At 45.4% G+C, this 15,727-nt stretch overlaps 1 protein-coding gene across 2 annotated transcripts in view; it reads right to left on the bottom strand.

Annotated features, from left to right (window-relative positions):
• Positions 1-791: 791 nt before the first annotated feature.
• Positions 792-15,727, bottom strand: part of ORC1 (origin recognition complex subunit 1) — a 31,420-nt gene continuing 16,484 nt past the window's right edge. For both annotated transcript variants that reach the window (XM_024238021.3, XM_024238028.3), the window contains exons 9-17: positions 13,859-13,956; positions 13,168-13,269; positions 12,562-12,733; positions 11,841-11,948; positions 11,432-11,581; positions 9,653-9,772; positions 3,414-3,583; positions 2,795-2,882; positions 792-1,351 (exon numbers count right to left, since the gene is read on the bottom strand). In XM_024238021.3, the coding sequence (XP_024093789.1) occupies positions 1,157-1,351; positions 2,795-2,882; positions 3,414-3,583; positions 9,653-9,772; positions 11,432-11,581; positions 11,841-11,948; positions 12,562-12,733; positions 13,168-13,269; positions 13,859-13,956 (1,203 nt within the window). In that variant the 3' untranslated portion in view covers positions 792-1,156. The remainder of the gene's footprint in view (positions 1,352-2,794; positions 2,883-3,413; positions 3,584-9,652; positions 9,773-11,431; positions 11,582-11,840; positions 11,949-12,561; positions 12,734-13,167; positions 13,270-13,858; positions 13,957-15,727) is intronic.

Here is a 15,727-nt window from a genome sequence, read left to right as displayed (position 1 = left end):
TGTTCATTGCCTGTTGTTGGTTTCCATATAAATATCAGAATTAACTGCAAAGTCATACAAGAAACTTTGCCAAGATTTTGATTGGAATTGTTTTCTATCCAGAGATTACTTGCATCTCTTTATTAGACTTATTCCTAGAAGACGGACATAGTGGCCCACACCTGGAATCCCAGCTACTTAGGAGGCTGAGGCAGGAGGATTACTTGAACCCAGGAGGTTAAGGCTGGAGTGAGCTATGATCCATTACTGCATTCCAGCCTTGGTGACAGAGGGAAAAAATAAATAAATAAGTATTTAAATCAATTTATTTCTAAGTACCTTATATTTTCTGTGACATATAAATCTTTTGTATTTAAAGATTTGTTTTGTTTTTATGGTAAATGGTACCTTTGTAAAAATTACACTTTCTAGCTATTTGTGGCTAGAGATTACTTATGGTTTATATTATTTCCAGTAGTTCCTTTTTTATAAACTAAATTTTATTTATATTATTCGAAACTTAAGACAGATAGTGACATACAGTGAAAAGTCCTCCTCTAACCCCTAACCCTGGCCATCTGATTCTTTCCAGAGGTAATCAGTGTAACCAGTTTCTTGCATACTCTCCCAGAACTATTTTATATAGATACAAGTAAATTGTGTACTTATATTTTATATATGTTACCATTAAATAAATGGCAGGCCTAGTAACAGAAATAAAAGTCACATGGAAGGACTATTGTAGGAAGGACAGTTTGGTTTCATAATCAGATGTTTGTAATGATTATAATGTAATAACTTCACAAACACTCAGGAAAAAGCAAATTATTTAATGGAAAATTCCAAAATACATGAGAGCCATTTCCATTCAATATACTTTGTTACAACAATTCCATGTACTTAGAAAAAGGAAATCAGATTCTTTGTAGACTAGCCGGACAACATGGTGAAGCCCTTTCTCTACAAAAAATACAAAAAATCAGCTGGGCGTGGTGGCATATGCCTGTAGTTTCAGCCACCTGGGAGGCTGAGGTTGGGGGGTCACTTAAGCCTGAGAAGTCAAGGCTGCAGTGAGCCATGATCGTGCCACTGCACTCCAGCCTGGGCGACAGAGCAAGACCTTGTCTCAAAAAACAAAACCCAGCAAGACCACAGTCTTTTAACTTGTGAAGCCCCTTTACTCTTCTTTCAGTGCATACAGCACGTCGTCCTGGCTGACATTGAGCCGCACCCGAAGGAGCAGATCGTTCCTGCTGGGCTCCACAAGCAGGAGGCGACAGGAGCCCAGGTGAGAACACACGGCCATGGTCTCTGACATGGTGGGGTATGGCAGCCCCTCCATTCTGCACAGCGCCACATGTTGACTATATATCTAGACACAAATAGCAAGGCAAAGGTTAAGAGGAAATACAATCCTGGGGCTTTTTCTGTTCCTTTCTTTCTTCATTTGAGAAAATCAGACACATGGCCCGCAGGATATCAAACACTCCAGAAGGCATCAGTTGGTGCCCCAGTGGTACACAAAATGCAGAGGCAGAATGGAATGCTAGCCTTGGAATCAGAAAACAGCAGGCCTGAATCCTGGTGCTAATATTTACCTAAATATGTAAACCTGGGCAAGTTACTGCACTCTTTTGAGCTTCAATTTTATCTATAAAATACACTGTACATCCCTTGTGAGTTAATGGATATAAAATGACTAGTAACTCTCACTGGTGATACAAATAGTCTTGTCTCCAGGGGCTGAGAGTTCCATAATTGAGATTGTCAAAATTCAAGTCAAATTTTGCTACAAGGCCACTTTCCTGATCAGGTACAGTGAGCAAATGCCAAGGCATGACCCTTGGAAAAGCACAAAGGCCTAGAGAGAAAATTGAATAAAGAAATAAAGGGAGGCAGGAGGATAGCTGGAAACATAGATTCCTACCCTAACGTTCTCTACTGGGTCAGCTAAATCTGGAGCATTTCTGGTCACTTTCCATTCTAAATATCTATGAGTCCATCCCCGTCCCAGCGCCAAGACTGGGAGCTTGTCAGGAACAGGGATGTTAACCAAATCAGCTTGGGGTTCAAGGATCCATCACAGTTAATGGCACACTGCAGATGTTCAGGAAATGTTTATAAACTAAAATGAAAGTCACTCTCTGCAGAAGAGCTATCTCAGACTCTAGGAGGAGAACAGTAATGGGCAAAACATGACCAGCAGCTAAAATTTTAAACAAGAATTTACAACCAACCCAATAAATAAGTAGCTGAAAGGAAAATGTTTTCCTGACTTATTTTAGTTAAATAAAGATGTCTAAAACATACATACACAGACATACACACTCTCAGGTACACACTCATAAACACCTTTAACAATTCATCTTCCAAGGCAGCCAATTACCTAGAGATACCAGTCTTAAGTAAACTAACAAAGCACAAGCCCTACTGATTCCTCTCACTTGATCTAATTGAACTATGCCCATGTAGGGATTAGATTGATCTGTGATTTGTTCTCAAATATGGCCTCATTCTGAAAGCCTTGACTCCACTACAACATAAGCTGTAATTGGGGAGTAACTTTGTCTTGTTCATCTCATTCTTTGAACAGTGTCTGGCACACAGGCCTTCAATCTAACATGCAGAAACCAGTCACTAAAGGTCTCTTATGCAGCTCTATAAAATGTCACATTAAAATAGGTGCCAGTCTGGTATTCTTTCACATACTCTAGATGGCACAAAATAGAGACTGTCACACATTCATGGAAATTTCCACATATTTTAAAAGCGCAAGTCCAAAATCTAGAAGGATTTGAAAAGAGGAGGAGATCACCTGTTGAAACGTGGCTTCCTCCAGTCCTGATCGACGGAACTCTGCGAGGATGGCTCTCAGGAAGCTCTGTTCCAGAACAGAGGAATTTCTTAAGGGAAACGAGGGGATGTGAGTTTTTGTCAGTGGCTATAACCCCAGCCCAGAGGAAAGCCAAAGAAAACTTTTCTGTGTCTTTAGAAAAGAGAAAACCTGGAAAATAATTTCTCCTATATTATGTGGCAAGGTTCCCCCTGACCCCCAAACTCTCAAACTGATACAGAAAATGTCACTGTGGAAGTGAGGAAACATAGCAACTACATCTGGAAATATACTGGTCACTCATAAATACCCGTGCCCTCATTTCATGAGCAGAGCACATCAATCAGTGTGAGAAAAGCAGCTGCTTCCTTTTTTTTTGTTCCTATCATAGCACTTTTATGCCCTAAACACCTATAATATAGCTCAATAAGTGGCAAATATTCTATTATCCTAGGGTTATATTTCTGTTTCCCTGACTAGATAATGTCCCTACGAAAAATAACTGTGTTATTAGTAAGTGCAGGTTGAATGAGTAAAAGCTTAGAAAGGGAAACATGTTTCTAAAGCCTTCCAGGAAGGCTCAGGAAGTGGAGCATCTTACTTGATGGCCGTGATGTATGATGATGAAAACATCTCATCCACAGCTTCCATTGAGTGGGCTATGGTGACCAGGCCAGGGGAGTCAGGCTTCTGCTGGGAGAACTCACAGATCTCTGTGGCACGCCTGCAGATGTCCAGGCACCGTCGTGCATCTCCAGAGAGTGCTGCTACCTACAAGAGGGAATATTTTATTCCTGAGGCCACCTTAGCCCAGAAGAACCAACAGATTCTGTATTCAACTAAAAAGAAAAGGTAGTGCTGGCAATGGACATAAGCGTAAAGTTAAGTACTTAGCCCTGGCAGGGAACCTTAAGGAAGAATAGAAATGAATTATTATATTGTGCATGGGACTCTAATCCTCTAGTCCAAACCCCTGTCATGGTTTTACAGTTAACTCCACAGTGGATAACGCAGAAATTCTCAGCTTTACTATTCAGGAAATGAAGTCTAAAATCAGAGACGCTTGGTTCAAGATAATTATTGAAGCATCTGCAAACAGAGTTCTCACTCCTTGCATAGAGAGAGACGTGTGCCCCCAGAAGCAGCCAGCCAAAGACAAGAGGCTGAGGTGGAGCCTATCTGGAGATAAAGCCATAGCCAGGCACCCCTTACAGCACATGGTGAATTTGGAGTCGGCTTGGTCAATGGCTAAGAGGACCAGAATCAAGAATGTAGGAAGGGGCTGGACGCGGTGGTTCACACCTGTAATCCCAGAACTTTGGGAGGCCAAGGCAGGCAGATCACCTGAGGTCAAGAGTTTGAGACCAGCCTGGCCAACATGGCAAAACCCCATCTCTACTAAAAACACAAAAATTAGCCAGGGTCGGGGACGCGGTGGGTCACACCTGTAATCCTAGCACTTTGGGAGGCCCAGGCAGGTGGATCACTTGAGGTCAGAAGTTTAAGACTAGCCTGACCAACATGGTGAAACCCTATCTCTACTAAAAATACAAAAATTAGCCAGGCATGGTGGCATACGCCTGTAATCCCAGCTACTGGGGAGGCTGAGGCAGGAGTCACTTGAACCTGGGAGGTGGAGGTTGCAGTGAGCCAAGATCACGCCACTGCACTCCAGTCTAGAGTCTGTCTTAAAAAAAAAAAAAAAAAAAAAAAAATCACTTTTCAAGTAACCCAGGACACAAACATGACTATCGGCTTATATTTTTCCCTTCCTCTAATCCCCAACATTGAACTGGTAAGGGTGTTCTATAGCCCTTCCTGCTTTGTCAGTTCTCCTCCCCTCCCATCACCACCTGTACAACCTGGTGAAGAGGCACCTTGTGTGGTGAATAGCAGGGCCTCAGGACAAAGTGAAAGGAGAACTCTGGGGGGTAAGGAAAAACCTAAACCGGTCTGACCCCGAGGGTATCAGTGACACTTGGCAACCCTATGCATCCCTTCGGGCTGCTGCTGGGACAAGGGAGACACAAGAAAAAGCTAAGGCCCAGCCAACATGGAACCTAACAGGACATCCTGCAGGCACCTGAAACTTGACCTCCACTTCAGCCTCAGTACAGGGTGAGTGAGACCCATCACGCAGAAGGGATGGGAGGGAAAACGGCCTACTTGACCTTGGTGCTAGGTGGATGTGGGCACAAAAAAACTTGGTGTGTGCTCTTGATGCCCAGGCTGGAGTGCAGTGGTGTGATCTCGGCTTATGGCAACCTCCACCTGCTGGGTTCAAGCGATTCTCCTGCCTCAGCCTCCCGAGCAGCTGAGATTAAAGGCATCTGCCACCACACCTGGCTAATTTTTTGTATTTTTAGTAGAGATGGGGTTTCACCCTCCCAAAGTGCTGGGATTACAGGTGTGACCCACCACGCCCAGCCGACTTTTTGTTGTTTTTTTGTTTGAGAGAGGGTCTGCTCTGTCACCCAGGCTGGAGTGCAGTGGCATGATCGTGGCTCACTGCAGCCTCAACCTCCTCGGCTCAAGCAATCCTCCCAACTCAGCTTCCCAAGTAGCTGGGACTACAGGCACATGCCATCACATTGGGCTAATTTTTAAATTTTTTGTAGAGACGGGGTTTTAAAAATGTTGCCCAGGCTGGTCTCAAACTCCCGGGCTCAAGTGATCCTCTCACCTTGGCCTCCCACAGTGCTGGGATTATAGGCATGAGCCACCCCACCCGGACACTCCCAAGTTTTCACAACCATAAGCCCTCGCTTGGATTTGGAGCCCAAATTTATGTTGTATTTCCTACAATTCTCAAGTGGAGAATTTTATTTTAAAAATGGTAACAGTTAGTAGTGCCCCTAGATAACAGAAGCAAAAAAAAAAAAACAAATTCTAAATGAATTCAACTTCAACCCAGGCCCCAATTAACTCTCAAATAAAGAAGCCTGCTGAATCCCATGCATATAGTAAAAATAAAATAAAAATCAAGACACAAAAATAAGAAAACCAAGCCACATATGCATGGGAACCAGCAGAATCAATGGTTATCAGAATCAGACCCCTAAAGACTTCAGATATAAGATATAGAATATAAAACAGATTTGCTTCGTTATATGTAAATAGAGAGGGCTTTGAAACTATGGGCAAGAGATTTGAGGAAGAGCAGCATCCAAATTGGATGTCTTCTGAATCTTTGTTAAAAAAACCGGGCTGGGGCGGGGCGCAGTGGCTCATGCCTGTAATCCCAGCACTTTGGGAGGCTGCAGCGGGCAGATCACGAGGTCAGGAGATACAGACCATCCTGGCTAACATGGTGAAACCCCGTCTCTACTAAAAATACAAAAAATTAGCTGGGCGTGGTAGCACATGCCTGTAGTCCCAGCTACTCAGGAGACTGAGGCAGGAGAATTGCTTGAAACCAGGAGGCAGAGGTTGCGTGAGCCAAGATCGTGCCACTGCACTCTAGCCTGGGCGACAGGGTGAGACTCCCTCTCAAAAAAAAAAAAAAAAAAAAAAAAAAAAAAAAACCACACACCAAAACTCTGGCCGGTCGCAGTGGCTCACGTCTGTAATCCTTTAACTTTGGGAGGCCAAGGCAGGCAGATCACTTGAGGTCAGGAGTTCAAGACCAGCCTGGACAACATGGTGAAACCCCGCCTCCACTAAAAATACAAAAATTAGCTGGGCATGGTGGCGGGTGCCTGCCTGTAGTCCCAGCTACTTAGGAGGCTGAGGCAGGAGAATTGCTTGAACCTGGGAGGCGGAGGTTGCAGTGAGCCAAGATCGTGCTGCTGCACTCCAGCTTGGGACACAGAGCAAGACTCTGTCTCAAAAAACAATGACAACAACAACAACCCACCCCAAGACTCTAAAAGGAAGGGAAGCAACAGGAGAAGATTTAAAAATATAATTTTGCAACTTAGTGCCAGGTGCGGTGGCTCACGCCTATAATCCCAGCACTTTGGGAGGCCGAGGCAGGTGGATCACGAGGTCAGGAGATCGAGACCATCCTGGCTAACACGGTGAAACCCCGTATCTACTGAAAATACAAAAAATTAGCTGGGCATGTTGGCGGGCACCTGTAGTCCCAGCTACTCGGGAGGCTGAGGCAGGAGAATGGCATGAACCCAAGAGGTGGAGGTTGCAGTGAGCTGAGATTGTGCCACTGCACTCCAGCCTGGGCGACAGAGTGAGACTCCGTCTCAAAATAATAATAATAATAATAATAATAATAATAATAATAATAATAATAATAATAATTCTGCAAGTTAGAAAGACATGGAAGAGTAGCGGTTAGTGTAGCGGACTGGAGAAAGCCAAATCCTAAACCTGTATTGAGGAATCCAAGAACAAATCTAAGTTACATTAAAAATCCTCAAAATGCTCCGGAGTTAGTGGTGCTGGAAAGAGGTAAAGGGGGGTTGTTTAACTAAAGTAGGGATTTTTTTTTTTTTTTTGAGATGGAGTCTCGCTCTGTCTCCCAGGCTGGAGTGCAGTGGTACAATCTTGGCTCACTGCAACCTCGGCCTCCCAGGTTCAAGCGATTCTCCTGCCTCAGTCTCCCTAGTAGCTGGGACTACAGGCTCGTGCCACCACGCCCGGCTAATTTTTTGTATTTTTAATAGAGACAGGGTTTCACCGTGTTAGCCAGGATGGTCTCCATCTCCTGAGCTTGTGATCCACCTGCTTCAGCTTCCCAAAGTGCTGGGATTACAGGCATGAGCCACCGCACCCGGCCAAAAGTAGGGAATATTTGGTTGCAGTTGAAAGTTAAAAAAAGTTGAGGACATTAAGAAACTAAAGATGCTTAGATCAGGAAACAACAAAGTGTGGCTCACCATCTGTTTTTATAAATAAAAGTTTTATTGGCTGTAATCCCAGCACTTTGGGAGGCTGAGGTGGGTGGATCAGGAGGTCAAGAGATTGAGACTAGCCTGGCCAACATGGTTAAACCTTGTCTCTACTAAAAATACAAAAATTAGCTGGGTGTGGTGGCGTGTACCTGTAGTCCCAGCTACTTGGGAGGCTGAGGCAGGAGAATGGCTTGAACAGGGGAGGTGGAGGTTGCAGTGAGCCAAAATCGCACCATTGCACTCCAGCCTGGTGACAGAGCGAGACTCCGTCTCAAAAAAAAAAAAAAAAAAAAAAAAGGAAATTTATTCTCAAAGTTTAGCAAAAAGTCTCTGGTCCTAGGAATGCTAGGCATTATTGTAGAAGAGGTGTCCCTTACCAAAAATAGATGATTACTATATGCATGCCAAACTGGAAGACCTCTTCTGTACCTGGCACCAGCCCCTCATTCCCAGAACACTGCCCTCCAGACAGGACAGGGGAAGCATACTGAGAAATCTGACTATCCCCATGGGAAAGGAGGAAAGACAGTGATACTGGCCCACTCAGATCATCCCACAGCAAAGCTCATAGTTAATAAGCCCCACTCACATGTTCAGAGCCAGCTGTTTAATCTTCACCCTTACACCTGAGAGGACAACCAAGACAACTGCGGAAAGTCTCTAACAATGCAAGATAGAGACCAAAATCAACTGACAGAAGCATCTTGGAGGAAAACGGGAAAGGACAATTTCAAATAAATAGGATGGCATTGGCCGAGCGCAGTGGCTTGCTCCTGTAATCCCAGCACTTTGGGAGGCCAAGGTGAGTGGATCACCTGAGGTCAGGAGTTAAAGACCAGCCTGGCCAACATGACGAAACCCCATCTCTACAAAAATACAAAAATTAGCCAGGCGTGGTGGCACACGCCTGTAATACCAGCTACTCGGGAGGCCGAGGCAGGAGAATCGCTTGAACCTAGAAGGCGGAGGTTGCAGTGAGCTGAGATCACGCCACTGCACTCCAGCCTGGGCGACAGAGTGAGACGCTGTTCCAAAAAAAAAAAAAAAAAGGGTGGCATAAAAAAAGCATCATTCGGAGAAAAGAAAAAGCCTCTTAGATAGTCTAGATAGATAGCATAACAGCAAAAGTGAAAAACTCTACCCATAAAATGCCTAGATGATAACTTTGAGGATCTCTCTCCTGGAAAGCAAAGCCTGGAGACAGGCACACAGTTGGCTCACCTCTCACCCCAGTCCCTAATATAGTAGCTAGTTCCAAGCAGGAGTCACAGTCATGTGCTGCTGCTACAGCCATTCAGGGTGAAGAGTGTGTCGGCAAGAGGAAACTAGAAATAAGTTTATAATTCTTTTACGTGCTGAAATACTTGTGGATGTACAGTTTTTCTTTCCTTCTTTCTGCTTGAGGCAGACATTTAACCCACTTTGTTCCTCAGCAGCCGCGGAGACTAGTCTGTGGTGAACTCTCAGGGAGCATTCTCCTATTAGACTTGGAGGGGAGGGGCATCTAATACCTCATATCTAGCCTGGAGAGTGTGCCTTGCTGGGCATGTAATAGACATGATCTTGTTATATTTTCACAATGACCCTATGAGGGATGTGCTCCCATTCTTCTTCAGGGAAGAAAACCGAGGCTCAGGAAATTTTTAAGTAACTTTCCTATAACCTTCTGCATGCCTACTAAGCGTTAGAGCCACAATTCAAACCAGGTTTGTCTACCTGACTATGTTGTCCCTTTCATCATGCAAAACTGCTTGCTCCCTGAATGAATTCATATTAGTTTGCATATAAACCCATAATATTTAGGGCCCTCTAATCAATCATAAAATAACATGGCTAAGGAATTTCTCAGAATCTTGTCTCTCTTTTTTGATATTTTTACAGGACTTTCTAAATTTCTCTCCATCCTCAGAGCACCAGCATAGGGCCTCATACCCAGCAGGTACTCAGCAAAGATGTGCTGACTGATTTATGGGTGCAGCTGGTGACTTACCTTTCTGGCTACCAGCTGGATGGCATCATCTTCAAAGGCCTTTAGATGCTTGAGCCGGGACCTTAGGATCTGCTGCAGCTGGCTATATGTATAGGGCTGGAAGGACATCCTGGTAAGACCCTGGGGAGCCAAAACAACAGAGGAATAAGTTTGTTGATTGCCCAATGATTATCCAGGTGGAAAGTCACCCTTGGGCCCCCAAACCCGATTCCCAGGTCCCATATAACAAATTACACATTTCATACCTAGACTACCACTGCCTTTACTAAAAATGACCAGTGGTGTCCTGTAGGGCAGTAGTTTTTGAACTATTTTTTCATTTCATTTAAGGACCTTTGATTCTTTTGTTTTTTTCTTTGAGATGGAGTCTCGCTCTGTTGCCTAGGCTAGAGTGCAGTGTCACGATCTCGGCTCACTGCAAGCTCCACCTCCTGGGTTCACGCCATTCTCCTGCCTCAGCCTCCCAAGTAGCTGGGACTACTGGTGCCCACCACCACGCCCAGCTAATTTTTTTGTATTTTTAGTATAGACAGGGTTTCAACGTGTTAGCCAGGATGGTCTTGATTTCCTGACCTCGTGATCTGCCCGCCTTGGCCTCCCAAAGTGCTGGGATTACAGGCGTGAGCAACCATGCCCAGCCTAAACTGGGATTATAGGCATGAGCCACCACGCCCAGCCCAAGGACCTTTCATTCTATCAGAATCATTTGGAAGCAGATAAAAGCTGAGGTGCTTTAATTGAAGTGGGTGAGAGGATCTTCAGATCTATGCTATACATTGTCACTGCACTTGGCTTCACTTACCAGGCTCTTCATTTCTCGTTGTGCTTCCTGCTGAACTGCAAGGCCTGTGAGGGCAGACACTGCATCTGCCTGGTTTATTGCACTATTCCAAGCACCTAATGCTGCCTGGCAGGTTTTAAGTGCTAAATTTTTTTTTTTTTTTTTTTTTTGAGACAGAGTTTTGCACTTGTTGCCCAGACTGGAGTGCAGTGGTGTGATCTCGGCTCACCGCAACCTCCGCCTCCCAGGTTCAAGCGATTCTCCTGCCTCAGCCTCCCGAGTAGCTGGGATTACAGGCATGTGTCACCACACCTGGCTAATTTTTGTATGTTTAGTAGAGATGGGGTTTCTCCATGTTGGTCAGGCTGGTCTCGAACTCCTGACTTCAGGTGATCCACCTGCCTTGGCCTCCCAAAGTGCTGGGATTACAGGCGTGAGCCACTGTGCCCAGCCTAAAACATTTTTTTTTTTTTTAAATAATTAAACCTCCATGGCTTGGTGCAGTTTAAAAGTCCACGAGCAGCAGAACACCAAGATATGATGTTTGCAGAAAATCATGCAATGGTTATATATTCCAACATAGAAACTACAAGCACTGCAGAAATCACATTTCTTAATGTCCCCATTTTAGTATTCATTTTTGCAGAACTTTTTTTTTTTTTTTGGGATGGAGTCTCACTCCGTTGCCAGACTGGAGTGCAGTGGCACGATCTCAACTCAATGCAACCTCTGCCTCCGGAGTTCAAGCAATTCTCGCCTCAGCTTCCTGAGTAAGTAAAAATTAGCCTGGCTAATTTTTGTATTTTTAGTAGAGACGGGGTTTCACTGTATTGGCCAGGCTGGTCTTGAACTCCTGACCTCAAGTGATCCACCTGCCTTGGCCTCCCAAAGTGCTGGGTTTACAGGCGTGAGCCACCACACCTGGACCATTTTTGCAGAACTTCTTGGCCAAGCTTACAGATCTGCAAGAACAGCATGGGAACTGCCCTAGAACCTACCAGTCGGCTGGACACCCGGTTCATCATGATTCGCTCTGGCAGGTCCATTGTGTTGGCAATTGTCAGGACCACAAGCCGGGCCTCCTTGTGAGTGGGCCAGTCAAACAGATTGTACATTATGTCTTGTTTGTGAGTCCACAGAAGGTCGAGCTGCCAGGGAAAAGGAGAGAGGTGCAGAGTCAATCACAGAGACTGAGCTGGGGCTTCAAAATGAAGACCTATAACCACTGCTTTAGCTGCATGTTTCCCAAGTCATAGCACCAAAGCAGTCCATTGACACATGCCTCTCAGCACCAGAAAATGGGCTCATATGAATGGAGAAGGGAGCCAGGACTTTCCTCCCTCCCACCCAGCCTTGTTCCTGAAGTACGGCCCCGTTTCTTCTCCTGTCCTCCCATGGGCACCTCACCTCATCCACAAGCAGGACGGTGGTTTCCTGAGGAGACCCTTGGGTGCAGAATCGCTTTGCCAGCAGTTCTGCAGCGTGGTTAGCTGTTGCTTTTTGGCCTGTTAGCTTCTGCATTAGGAGAAACACAGTTGTGAGGAACTGTAAGGATCTTACTCCCTTGGGCTTAAAGTTAAATCTGCAAATGGAGGGAGGCATTTAGCCTGAGGACTTCGATATCCTATATTCTGCCTCCCAATCTAGTCTTAACCTTAACTTGGAAGGACAAGAGAAGGCGCCGAAAGAGAAGATAAAGAAAGTATATGAGTTTGAAATGCAAATGAGTCACAGCCTGGGCCAGAATCCCCCTTAAAATCACTATTACATAATTCTATAACTGGATGTTACCTGCTCCAAAATAACAGCCCATGGACAAAAGAGCAAGGCTCAGCCTGTGGCCTGCCACGGACCCCTTTTCCATGTTGCCACACTGCTACCTGTGAGCTCACAGTTTTCATCATGTGGGTAAGTACTGGCTTCCGGGCTTGTAATCATTATCCAGCTCCTAGACTTTGAAGTCCCTTAGGGTAAGAATTCTGTCTTCCTTGCCCTTGCTACCTCTACAGAAAGGACAATGCCTGGTATATCATGAACATGCAATACACGCAAAATTAAGTAACTCTTTCCTTTTTCATGTGTCATGAAGAAACAGTATTTTCCAAAAAGCCTAAACAGCTCTGCTTACCTGCAAGATTTGCACATAGACTTGGTGGGGCTCCGTCAGCTTCATGCCATTGACCTCAATGTATTGAAAGGGAGGAACATCATTGGCTTGGGCTGCCTGCTGCAGGCAGCGTATCACTTCATGCACAGTAGCAGTCTTCCCTGTCCCAGGGACACCGGAGATGTACATGCACCTAGAGCAAGAGGGGAAAACCCGTGGGGTAGGTCTCAGCCAGCCACTACACTTTATAATCAGTTAGGAGTGTGGGAATGTATACTGAGCGAAGGACCGAGACCCTTGAAATGTGGAGGTGGGGGCAGTAGGGACCATCCTTGGAAGCTGGTCAGAGTAGGACCTGCTTATACAGAATCATTCATTCCACAAGTAATGCTATATGCAAACTGCCTACTCAATGAAGGCCAGTTTCATTCTTCCTGAAAGGCAAAATTTCTGTTCCTATAGGATTACTTTGGCAACAAATGTTTCAGAAGCTTTAGGCTTCAGCAACGATTTGGTCTAGTCTGCTGATACTGGAGAAAGCCTGTATGGCTGAACTGTAACACCCAAGGCATTCTACTAGCAGAGGCCTTATTCCCCAAACTACCCTGCCTGCCTCACATGACTCACCCTCCGGTATGGTCAAGGAGTTTGCTTTCCACAAAGTTGTAGATGTCTTGGAATTCCTGTTCCCGACAGGGAAGAGACTCAGGTACAGCAGAAACGTGCAGCCTACCATTGGTGGTAAATGGGAGAAAAGGAAGACTTTAGGAACATTCCCCAACCATCTACTCATTAATCAATGGAAAATCATTATGGTTTCTTGTCTGTGTTTCTACCTGAAAACTCAATTTCAAATGCCAGAGAATCCCTTCATTCTCAGTTCCCTCCATTTGGCCTCATAATCCTTGGCCTCCGTTTCTCCACCCAAGTCACATGGGTGGACCTCATCCCACAGGAGATTCAGATTTTGCTTGATTTCTGACAGGATCCAGACTTATATGAAAGTCTCCATATGGTTCTAAAGGGCATCATAACAAACAGGCACTGTCCTGACTAATCATCTTCCATCCCTGCGGAAATGATGGCAGTAGACGGGAAGGCCAGTCCTCCCAGGGCCTGTCCACACTGGCTCACCCAGATGCTGCCTGAGAGGTTTCTTTTTTCTAAACACACACTCACTTTACCTAGATAGGTAAAAGTATAGACACATAGTATATCTACCTTTATTAGGTAGACCAGTGACTGCTAATTTTATGTGAATGAAAGCAGAGGCCCCATGGTTCCTGCCTCTCTGAAGGGGAATCAAGAGCAGCAGTACCTCAGTCGGGCTTCCTCCAGCACACTGGCTGGCTCCTGGGCAGCCAGGCTTCGACTACGGATCTGAGGAGTGGCACAACGTGGCGTTCTAGGCTTGAGCTGTATTCAAAACAGAGAACATATTTCACAAGGAAAAAGCAAAACACCATCCAGGACACACCAGCAAATGTGACTTGTGCTGATCTGATAAAAGGAAGAGAGGTGGTGAATTCCTCTTAGTTCCTTCCTGGATAAAGGACCATGACCTCTCCTTCTCTCACCTTACATTGCATAAACTTTGTTCATCGTCCAAACATGGTTTCTTTTTCCTAATGCATGTATAGTATCAGGATTTATAACAATGTCAGTCTGAGGAAAGAATTAAGTTTGGATGAAATACTATTTAAAAGTAAAATATTATCTTGAAAGACAAGAAATGTTTAAGAAACCCTAACTACTCTGCCCAAATACAGAAGAGAAGAGGAGGCATAAACTAGGTTTGATTCATTAGATCTTTCCCTGGGCTTATTTGAAGATATGGTCAAGCATCAGCCCAGGACTTCCATGGCCCACGGTGCGGGACTTGGAGAAACCTTGGCAGATTTTTCCACTCCAAACCCCCAGGTCACCGCTTAGTGTAGTCTAACAGCCCTCTATCTTCTTCCTTGCTCATGGCTTGCCAGAGCAAGCCTGCTGCTGCTTCCCTCATCTTCATGGCGTTTCTACAAAGCATTCCCTTCTATGGGGCATTTCACTCTACCCACCCTGTTTTCAGCCTGGCTAGAGAGAGAACAATCTCTCCACTTCCTCCCGAGGCAGAAAGCACTTAAACTCTATCTGTTTAAAATTTACAGGCTGGTGTGGTGACTCACACCTGTAATCCCAGCACTTTGAAAGGCCAAGGCAGGAGGACTGCTTAAACTCAGGAGTTTGAGGCCAGCTTGGGCAACACAGAGGTGAAAGCCCCCTCTAAATTAGCTAGGCATGATGGCACACTCCTGTAGTCCTAGCTACTCGGGAGGCTGAGGTGGAAGGATCGCTTGAGCCCGGGAGGTTGAGGCTACAGTGAGCAGAGATTGCACCACTGCACTCTAGCCTGGGCAAGAGACAGAGCAAGACCGTGTCTCAAAAAAAAAAAAAAAGCCTTTACATTTATTAATTTTGGAGAAAACAGAAAAGAGTTGACAGGGCCTTGCTGAGAAGGTATCAAGAAACCTGATGGGCTTCTGCCCTTTTCTATTATGCCGAAGGTACCCTACACCCTATATCCCAGGGTGGGGATGGGGGCCAGGAGACACAATCAAACCAGAGGCCTGTTAGGAACCAGGACACAGCAGGAAGTGAGTGGTGGGTAGGTGAGCGTTATCACCTGAGCCCTGCCTTCTGCTAGAGCAGCAGAGGCATTAGATTCTCATAGGAATGCAAATCCTATTGCGAACTGCATGTGCAAGGGATCTAGTTTGCACACTCCTTATGAGAATCCAATGCCTGGTGATCTGGGGTAGAACAATTTCATCCTGAAACCATCCCCCCAGCCCCTGCCATCCATAGAAAATTTGTCTTCCACGAAGGGGTTCCCTGGTGCCAAAAGGGCTGGGGACTACTGATCTACTGGATTCCTTTCCCTAGAGACTTTTCTTTTTTCTTGAGATAGAGTCTCATTCTGTTGCCCAGGCTAGAGTGCTATGGTGCGATCTCGGCTCACTGAAACCTCCGCCTCCCAGGTTCAAGTGATTCTCCCGCCTCAGCCTCCAGAGTAGCTGGGATTACAGGCACCTGCCACCATGCCCGGCTAATTTTTGTATTTTAAGCAGAGACAGGGTTTCACCATTGTTGGCCAGGCTGGTCTTGAATTCCTGACCTTCAGTGATCCACCCACCTCGGCCTCCAA

The sequence above is a fragment of the Pongo abelii genome, chromosome 1 (assembly GCF_028885655.2).
Source record: "Pongo abelii isolate AG06213 chromosome 1, NHGRI_mPonAbe1-v2.0_pri, whole genome shotgun sequence".
Classification (NCBI taxonomy): domain Eukaryota; kingdom Metazoa; phylum Chordata; class Mammalia; order Primates; family Hominidae; genus Pongo; species Pongo abelii.
Note: the sequence above shows the minus strand (reverse complement) of the source record. Positions and strands in the feature narration are given on the sequence as shown.